This window comes from Geotrypetes seraphini, chromosome 16 (genome assembly GCF_902459505.1).
Source record: "Geotrypetes seraphini chromosome 16, aGeoSer1.1, whole genome shotgun sequence".
Lineage (NCBI taxonomy): Eukaryota > Metazoa > Chordata > Amphibia > Gymnophiona > Dermophiidae > Geotrypetes > Geotrypetes seraphini.
Window position 1 is genome coordinate 3362127 of NC_047099.1, and position 10750 is coordinate 3372876.

The 10750-nt window shown below is 36.3% G+C and overlaps 1 protein-coding gene across 1 annotated transcript; it reads left to right on the forward strand.

Annotated features, from left to right (window-relative positions):
• Positions 1–6443: 6443 nt before the first annotated feature.
• Positions 6444–7004, forward strand: LOC117350341 (olfactory receptor-like protein OLF1; the record flags this gene model as incomplete). The annotated part of the gene is made up of 1 exon (XM_033924601.1): positions 6444–7004. A coding segment is annotated over exon 1 (552 nt), but the record flags the coding sequence as incomplete, so codon positions are not given.
• Positions 7005–10750: the final 3746 nt, after the last annotated feature.

The following is a 10750-nucleotide window of genomic DNA, read 5'->3' on the forward strand; positions in this document are numbered from 1 at the left end:
GATGAGGCAACTCTCCTTAGGGGCTCTAGCTGTACCAATTCTGATAAGGTGGGCCTTCTGCAAGGTCAGAGGCCTCATTATATTGTTTACAGAACAGCCATACTTGATTACACTGATAATATATAAAATCAAATGGCTGAAAACGAGGAATGTGAGATTCCTAGAAAACACCCAGTTATTTCTGGATCTGAAGCAGGGATCAAGTTTCAAGTTTCAAGTTTATTTCGCTCTTGATGAATCGCCTATTTCGAATTTCTAGGCGATGTACATAATATAATAAAGAAACTTTAAACATAGTAACATAAAATTCCAATAATAACTAACATGAAAGAAAAAGGAAAGGAGGTAAAGTTACAATAAGGGTAAAGAAAAAAAAGGGAAAAACAAAAGGTAGGGTAAACAATTCTAAGGCACACTTTGTGAATATTAATTAAAAGAATAGATAATTTTAGAATTTTTAAAGGTCATAAGCATCCTTAAACAAATGAGTTTTTAAAAAATTTTTAAAAGCTGAAATATCATGTACTGGGGAAGGGAGTTCCACCATTGTGGACCTGCAACAGTGAACATATCTGCTCTTCTCGTTCCGATGATTTTTAAAGAAGGGACAGATAATAAATTTAAATCGGATGAACGTAAAGATCGTTGGGGTTTGTATGGGATTAGCGATTTAGATATGAATTGCGGCTCACTAAATGTTAGGGTCTTAAAGATTAAGAACATCAGTTTGTACAAAATCCTATGGTTAATTGGTAACCAGTGTGCGTCTATCAACAATGGGGATACGTGATCAAATTTTTTGGCGTTATAGATAAGTTTTATAGCCGTATTTTGGACAATTTGGAGTCTCCTTTTTTCTTTTTGGGTGATATTTAAAAATAGGGCATTACAATAATCAATTTTTGCAATGATGAATGAATGGATTAGAATCTTTAAGGAGGAAGAATTAAGAAATTTAGCGATAGCTCTTATCTGACGTAGTTTGAAAAAACAATTTTTAACGATAGAAGAAACGTGTTCGTGATAGGATAAGTTATCATCAAGTATTACCCCGAGAATTTTAATTGAGGGTTCCATACTGATAGGTATGCTATTGAGAAGAAACGGTTTTGTAAGAGAAATGTCTTTTTTCCAGTTAAATAGAATAGATTTAGTCTTATTAATATTTAGTGCTAATTTATTTAAATTCAACCAATTATGTATTTGTTCTAGTTTTTGGTTTATGGAGGCGATGTCTGCGCCACTTTCGAGATCTAAAGGATGGATTAGTTGGATATCATCCGCATAAGAGAATGGAATAAAACCTATAGCCTGACAAATTTCTAATAATGGAGATAGAAAAATATTAAATAATAATGGAGATAAAATAGATCCTTGTGGGATTCCGAATGTTGAGGTAAAAGTAGTAGAATCTTCATTATTAAATCTAACGGATGAAGTACGGTTATTAAGATAAGATTTATTGTTTATTGTTTATTTAATTATTTGATTAAACGCCTTATCGATTCTACAAAGCGTTGTACAGAGTAAAAAAAATTTTTCCTTTAGACAAACAATATTACAATTAATATATACTTTTTTTAAAGAAAAAAAAGGAAAACTACAGACGAACTATAATACATACAAAGTTGTTGTGGACGAACGAACAAAAGACACACAAGGTAAAGAGGGGAGAAATACAATAGTTATAGTAAATGGAAGAGACATTAATGGAAAGAACAAAAGGGCAGGGAAATTAATTTAAAAAAGTAAAAAAGAGATTAAAATTAAGACGTCAGTTAAAATTAAGTTTAAGATAAAGTAAAACTTCAGTTAAAAGCATCTTTAAATAGGAAGCATTTTAATTTGCTTTTGAATGATGTTAGATTATTTTCCATTTTTAAATACAACGGAAGAGAATTCCAAATCGTTGGGGCTGTTACCGAAAAAATGGTAGTACGACGTGTGCCAATCATCTTCAATGAAGGGATATTAAGGTTAGATTGGGTTATGGATCTCAAAGATCTTGGTGGGTCATAAGGGATCAATAATCTATCGATGAAAGCTGGAGAATTAGTTTGCATGGTTTTAAATGTTAAAAGAGCTATTTTATAAGTTATCCTATGTGAAATTGGTAACCAGTGGGCGTCTTTTAACAGAGGGGTAACATGATCGTACTTTGATGCCTTTGAAATTAACTTAATGGCCAATCTAAGACTTTCCCGTTTATTCCTTTTTCTTCTAGTCTGTTTAGGAGCAAGTCATGATCGATGGTGTCAAAGGCGGCTGAAATATCTAAGGAAAAAAGGATTACAGATTTATGATGGTCTAGATAGTACTGGATGTTAGAGGTTAAACCTATTAAAGAGTATTCGGTGCTATGAAATTTTCTAAATCCAGTTTGATGTGGATGTAGTGCGTTTGTTTTTTCAAAAAAATCGGAAAGCTGGTTAAATATTAATTTTTCTGTAAGTTTGGCCAAAAATGGTATATTAGCAATCGGACGATAGTTGGATAGTTCATTGATGTTGATTTTGTGGTTTTTAACAATAGGGATGATTGAAGCAAACTTCCATTGGGGTGGAACTGTAGAGGTAAGTAAACTGTTTTGAATGATGGACAAAATAAAAGGGCCAAAATGTAGAAAGTATTTTTTCAAATAGAAAGGTGGGATTAATTCCGATCGAGAACTTTTTATGTTAACTTGGGAAAAGAGGGATTCAATGTCTTGTAGTGAAGGGATTTTAAAATTTGAACATTTAGCTGTCGGTATGAAATTTGATTGATCTGAGTTAGAAATAGTGGTAGATGTACTTTGTGTAAAAGAATTACGAATATTATTTATCTTAAGGTTGAAAGCGTCAGCTAGTTCTTGGGCTTTAAGAGAGGATATGTGCAAAGAGGTTTGTAATTTGTTTGTGGGGTCCATTGATTTTAGAATGTTATAGAGAACAGAGGAATTTTTTGCTTTTTCAATTTTTTTAGAGAAGTAAGATTTCTTTGCCAGATTGATTTTGGTTTTGTATGTTGAAACTGTTTCCCTATATTTTTGTAGATTGTCTGGTGTCTTATTAAGTCGCCATTTTCTTTCTAATGAACGTAATTGCTGTTTGATCAATTGTAACTCTGCGCTATACCAAGGATTATTGGTCTTACGAATGGAAATGGTTTTTGAGATCAATGGTGATATTGTATCTAAAAGAAGTGTGAGTGATGAGTTCCAGGCTGATACTTGACTTGTGATAGAATCTGAAAGAGTGGTTAAAATATCTTGGTCAAGGAAGGAAGTTATGTCTTTGTCTTCCAAGTTTTTGAATTCTCTATAGGTAATAGTTTTAGTTTTGAGTGGAATATCTGTGTGAGTAGTTTTAGGCAAATTAAAATTAGTGATCAGACCAAGGAATGGGAGAGACCAACAGGTCAGAAAAGTTAGACTTTTGTGAGAATGGTACAAAAATCATGTCTAAGGTATGGTTAGCTATATGTGTAGGAACTGTTATTTGTGGGTGAATGTTAAGAGGAGTCAGAACATTAAGTAAATCTTGTGTATTAGGGTTGGAGGGGTCGTCAAAATGAATATTTAGGTCACCAAGGATGAAAGGAATAACTGAAGCAGATGAAAAATCGAATAATGTGTCTTGAAGTAATGAAAGTTTGTTTGAACTTAAAGGTGGTGGTACATATAGTAAAAGAACGTTAATTTGGCTATTAAAGTTACATTTTAATTGAAGATATTCAATTGAAGCTGATTTCGGAGATTTATCTAATAAACTTGGAAAGTTATTTTTAAAGATGACGGCTAAGCCTCCGCCCTTACGGTTGTGGCGATGGTTATATATAAAGTTAAAGTTTGGAGGACAGCAGTATGATAGGTAGGCTTCTTCTCCATCAGCAAGCCAAGTTTCTGTGATGAATAAAGCATGAAGTTTGTTATTTTCGATTTCGTCTTTAATTAAGTGATATTTATTTTTGATAGATCTGGCATTAATGAGGCCAAAGCTAAATCTGTTGGCATTGAATGTTCCTATGCTATTGGGTACAAATGTAGCGGGTATGTTTATAAGAGAAGAATAGGAAGGGTTATTTGGTTTATGTTTTATGGGACGATGACCCCAAAAGGATGGAATATTGTATTTGGCTATTGTATCAGACATTATTAGTTTTGGTTGGGAAAGTGGTGATATTTGGTTATGGAAAAAGAAAAAACCTAACAGTAGAAGATATATTAAACCAATGATGTAGAGAGTTCTAAATCTAGTGGTAGTGTAAGTGGAGTAGATATATTGAAATTTTGTGGGATCTGGCTGCTTCTGAAAAATGAAAATCTTAGAACTTTAGTCATTTAATATCTTCTTCTCAGTGAAATCACAAGCTATAATGACCTGACTTTTTATCCACACTCTGGTGAATTTTCCTGTCAGTACATCCAAAGACACCCGTTCTCAAGCCTGTGAAATTTCAGCTCATTCACTCACTCACTGAACAGGTTATTGGGAGTTGTTAATCTCACCTTATAATGTTCCAGGGACTGTGTCTTTGTTAGGGGAGAAAAAAACATGCATGTGCAATTTTCCTTTGAAAACTAGATAAAGAAAAAGCAGGTAAAAGGAAATCAAACGTCTACAGATCATTCAAAATACGTCCATTAAACTCATTTTTAAAGCAAAGAAGTTCGACCACGTAACACCGCTTCTTAGGGAAGCCCATTGGCTTCCAGTTACACATCGGGTAACATATAAACTATGTCTGCTTACATTTAAATCTCTTCTCTTTAAAACCCCAGCTTTTATTTACAAGTTATTGATCCCATACACCGCCAATAGAACATTAAGATCCGCTGAACAACATCTACTAACGATTCCTTCCCTTAAAATTATAAATACCCGACGACAGTTAATTTTTTCAGTTACAGCTCCCCAAACCTGGAATTCTCTCCCTAGTCATTTAAGGGAAGAAACCAATATAATTTAAAGGTAAACTGAAGAGTTTTCTCTTTAAAGATGCCTTTATAAATTAATCATTTTGTCTTTGAATCGATATCATTTTTTCTTTCCAAACTTTTATTGAAGTAAATTTAAATTTAAAAGAAAAAGAAGAAAAAAAAAAAGGGGTTTTATATTTTTTATATATTTTTTTTTCTTTCCCCCTTTCCTTATGTGCCCTCCTTATTTGTCTCTTTATCTTTTAAATATATTGTAATTCTTTCCCATCTCCTCCCTTATGTTTCTTGTCTTATCAAATTTGTTAATAATTTTGTCAGTCTTATTTATTGTATTATTCCCCTTACATTGTAATTTTATCAATATGTTAATCGCTTAGAATTTGGATTAAGCGATAAATCAAATCATTATTAAACTTGAAACTTGAAACCTGTGGATACTTTATTCCTTTTTTGCTTTGAAACTGAAGGAACCTGAATTTTCTGGTCTTACTTTTAGGTTTACAGTTACCCTTTCAACCAGAAGAGCATGACTTGGTGGCACTGGGAACAATCAATGGTGTCGAATTGTTCAAGAGATATTGGAAGCCATAGTTCCTGCTCATTAAAACTGTTTTGAATATCAGGCCCATTATCCTCAGCCTTTAAAGATTTGCACTGGGTTTTACGAAATAGCACTAGAGGTTTTTAGCGTGGGCCAATGAAGTACATGCTCCGATGCTCATAGTTCTAAGAGAATTGGAACATTTACCTCATTGGCCCAAGACATTTACTAAAAGGAGCCTTTAATTTTCACCAACAAATATTTTATTAGACAATAAAATGCTGAAAATCTCTCTACCATCAGAAAAGAGACCAGAAACACAGTATATTTTCATAAACAATTGAAGACTTCTTTTTTATTCTAGAGATTTCTTATAACATAATTTAGATGTTAACGTGTTTATTAATGGTTTTATGGTTAGCCTTCTTTCCTGTAATCAATATACAAGAGTAATGTGGACTGCCACAGACTAGAAGAGATTGTACGAGTATAAAATTGGATTGTACTTGATAGCTGGCGTTTCAGGGCACCTGGATAATGCGGTCTTAAGAAGCTATACCAGGGCTCAATTCTAGCAGTTCAACTGTAACTTCTATCTCTTTCTATGTTGAAGGTCAAGAGGTCAAAATCCTTGATTGAATGGGAGAAAAAAATCAGACATCAGTGACAGGATTCATTCTTCTGGGATTCTCCGACCATCCTCAGTTTCAGGGTCTCATCTGTGGGATGATTCTCCTGATCTACCTGATCTCCGTATTGGGGAACTTTGTGTTTCTGATGTTGATGTGTGCTGACCCTCACCTCCACAAGCCCATGTACTTCTTCCTCAGCAACCTGTCCATCCTGGACATCTGTTGCCCCTCTGTTACCCTGCCCAAAATGCTGGGCAACTTCTTCATGCAGAATAAAATCATTTCTTTTCATGCATGCATAATCCAAGTTTGCATCTTCATGTCTTTGACAGGCACAGAATTATACCTGCTTACTGCCATGGCGTATGATCGTTATGTGGCAATCTGCAATCCCCTGCGCTACTCACTTATCATGAAGAAAAGCATCTGCATCTGGCTGGCTGCCAGCTCCTGGATTCCTACCCCTCTTGTTGTGATTCCTGTAACAAAAATGTTATCTCAATTATTTTATTGTAAATCTGAGATCAATCATTTCTTTTGTGACCCTTCAGCACTGATGAAACTTTCCTGTAGTGACACTCATACACTGGAGATTTCGGTATTAGTTGAAGGAATGTTTGTAGCATTCATCCCCTTCATATTGATTCTGAGTTCATATTTCTTCATCATTTCTTCTATCTGGAGGATCCAGGGCACTGAAGGTAGAACCAAGGCCTTCTCCACCTGCGCCTCCCACCTCACCTCCGTTGCACTGTTCTATGTGACTATTCTCTGTATCTACGTAAGACCATCCTCCATGTATTCACCTGCCCTGGACAAATTTTTCTCTTTACTGTACACAGCTCTTATTCCAACATTAAACCCCATCATTTATAGCTTGAGGAATCAAGAAATAAAAAATGCTTTAAGAAAAAATAGACAATACAAAAAAAAAACAGTGCATAAAAATAGAAAATAATCTTGTCTGCTAAAGCAAAAACAAACTTAAAATGTGCAGAAACCTGTCATTATACAAAAAAATAAACCTGACAACTCTGTGCTTTAGTTTCTGCAGCAGAAAAATTAATCAAAATATGTATAGTAGAATCACTGGAGGAATTTATCAGATGACCCGGCAAGTGTTTTGGGTTAAACTTGGGTCTTCTCTTTGTATTGATAGAATTGTTTTTTTACTGTAGCAAAAGTCAGACAGCATCAATGCAATTGAAAATTCTCTTGGCAGTGTTGCTTTAGTCACCAATCCAACTGCAACGTGTCGTTATCCAAACAATTCCTCCTGTGAACCTACTAAACATTTTGTAGTTCATCATTTATGCTGTGACCAGCTCCTTCTCTTCATGTTTATGCTTCATTTATTGGTGCCTCTCCTACTTCTTTTGTTTTTATTTCCAATTCTTCTTAACTAAGATAATTTCCCAACGGAGGACTTACATATAATATCTGTGACCCCAACAACACTTTTGCTGTCTTAGAGCTCTCAGTCACCTGTGCTGTCAAATCATGAACGATTGTTCCAACAGCTACTGCAGGTCGGGGTCTCTTTCATCGAGCTCATAGTGTTTGAAATAAATTTGTGCATTGCATTTCAATAAAGTGCTCCTGTGCTCATAAAACTTTTAAAACACTTATCTTTTTCGTTGTGAAAAGATCATTTGTGCTCTATGACCAACAGGACCCATTTCGCCATGTTAAAGGCTTCCTTAGGGGTCTAACGGTAGGCTGTGAATTGGACAGGTTTGTTCGCATTTGCTGAAACAAAATGGCGCTACGCATGCCTGGTTTCTTGCTTGGTAGCTTTCTATTAATGTTCACCATTGCCAGTTGAGTATCTTGCTTGACTTACTGTTAATCTAATGAGATTAACCATTTCTATTGTGACTCACAGCACTTATGAAACTTTCCTGCAGTGACACTCATGATCTAGAGACTTTGATATTTACTGAGGGTATCTTTATAGGATTCAACCCCTTCCCACTAAGAGTCATCTCTTATACCTTTATGATTTCCTCCATTCTGAAGCTCCTGCACTGAAGAGAGACACAAGGTCTTCTCCTGCCACCTCACCTATGTTGTACTATTCTATGAAATGATGATCTATCTATCTATCTATCTACATATGTGAAACCAGCATCCAAGTATTAATCAGTCCTGAACAAACTCTTCTCCTTTCCTTTTACAGCTCTTATTGCAATGTTAAGGAACCGAGAGATCAAAAATAAACTGACAAAAGTGATGCTGGGTTTGGGCAACTATTGGTAGGGTCTAACCTCAGTAACCCTCCACCCCCCCATGTGACTGTCTAGGTTTTGCAGATTTCCTGTTTGTAGCTACAGCAGCTTTGGATATGAAGAATACAAGATGTGAAATCGTGCTAACTTTTATTTGGATTCCACGCCATATAGTGAAAGATTAGAGCAACTGGGTCTTTTCTCCTTCGAACAGAGGAGATTGAGAGGGGACATGATCGAAACATTCAAGGTACTGAAGGGGATAGACTTAGTAGATAAGGACAGGTTGTTTACCCTCTCTAAGATAGGGAGAACGAGAGGGCACTCTCTAAAATTGAAAGGGGATAGATTCTATACAAACGTAAGGAAGTGCTTCTTTACTCAGAGAGTGGTGGAAAACTAGAACGCTCTTCCGGAGTTTGTCATAGGGGAAAACACCCTCCAGGGATTCAAGACAAAGTTAGACAAGTTCCTGTTGAAGAAGAACGTACACAGGTAGGGCTAGTCTAAGTTAGGGCGCTGGTCTTTGACCAGAGGGTTGCCGCTGGAGCGGACTGCTGGGCATGATGTACCATTGATCTGACCCAGCAGCGGCAATTCTTATATTCTTATGTGTTCTGTTAGGACTGTGGGGCGCTTCAGGAAGTTATGAGTTTAGAAAAGTATTGGGATGGTTGGGGGTGTTGGCTTTATTGGAAAGGGAGGAGATGAAGTAAATTCAGAGATTTTTAATGGGTAAGTTTTTAGACCGGATGCCATAAGTGGTATTTATTGGAGGGGTGTAGCAAGATGAATGTATCGGTTGTGTATGTCTATGGTTTGCTTCTATTTCTTATGTATGTTGTGGTTCTAATTAAATAATTGTAGTGATTTTGTAAGCCACTGTGACTTGATTATTTTTTTATTAAATGGGAATATGTATATGTTATAAGGAGTACCAAACAATAGGTAGACCGGATGAGGGTGATATGATAGAGGCCTATAAAATAATGAGTGGAGTGGAAAGGGTCGATGTGAATCACTTGTTCACTCTTTCCAAAATTACTAGGACCAGGGAACATGCAATGAAGCTACTAAGTAGAAGAGTTAAAGCAAACCAGAGAAAATATTTCTTCACTCATTGTGTAATTAAACTCTGGAATTAATTGCCGGAGAATATGGTGAAATCAGTTAACTTAGCAAGGTTTAAAAAAGAGAAGTCCACAGGCCATTATTGAGATGGCTTGGGGAAATCCACTGCTTATTCGTAGGATAGGCAGCATAGAATCTGTTTTGCTTCTTGGAATCTTGCCAGGTACTTAGGACCTGGGTGGGCCACTTTTGGAGACAGGATGCTGGGTTTGATGGATCTTCAGTCTGTCCCAGTAGGACAATTCTTGTGTTCTTAAGTTTATTGAAAATGCTCCACGGAGCAGCACCCAATTCATTCCACCTTTGTAGCTTCTTCAGGCGCATAGAACTAACGGAAGTTAAAAACTGCTTTTGACACCAAAACTAGTGTCCAATGTATGTCTTTCAAACATGAAGATGTCCAGCAAGAATCTTAGAGAGTCCAGGGTTTGTTTGTGAGTCACTTCTCACAGTTCCATCATTAAACTTTGACCAATGACCTTGAAGACTGAAGGGTGGAGGGGAGAAGACACATTCAGTGCTTCATGAAGAATAGTGAAAGCAAAGACAAGAGTTTTTGATGCAGGTCTTTGGGAAAAGTTTGAGATGTCTCTATAATGAGAAAATGGAAGTGATTTAATAAAACTTTTGCACTAGTAACTTAACTTTCACATTAACACATGGGAGAGGGAAATCCTGCTCTATGTGTTACTTTTATTATTTAGTTTTTCTGTACACTGTGAAAATTCTGGACCTTGAAGTACATCAATGAGCATCCTCTGAGTCACTCATTCTTCTATCTGGAAGACCCAGGCACATTTCTACAGAGGTTTTTACTGAACAGTCTCTCAGTGGTATAATCAAGAAGGGTATTACAACCAGAATGAAAGAAGTTATCCTGCCGTTGTATCGGGCGATGGTGCGTCCACATCTGGAGTACTGCGTCCAATATTGGTCGCCGTACCTTAAGAAGGACATGGCGTTACTCGAGAGGGTTCAGAGGAGAGCGACACGTCTGATAAAAGGGATGGAAAACCTTTCATACGCTGAGAGATTGGAGAAACTGGGTCTCTTTTCCCTGGAGAAGAGGCGACTTAGATGGGATATGATAGAGACATACAAGATCATGAAGGGCATAGAGAGAGTAGAGAGGGACAGATTCTTCAAACTTTCAAAAAATAAAAGAACAAGAGGGCATTTGGAAAAGTTGAAAGGGGACAGATTCAAAACAAATGTCAGGAAGTTCTTCTTTAGCCAACGTGTGGTGGACACCAGGAATGTGCTTCTGGAGGACATAATAAGGCAGAGAACGGTACTG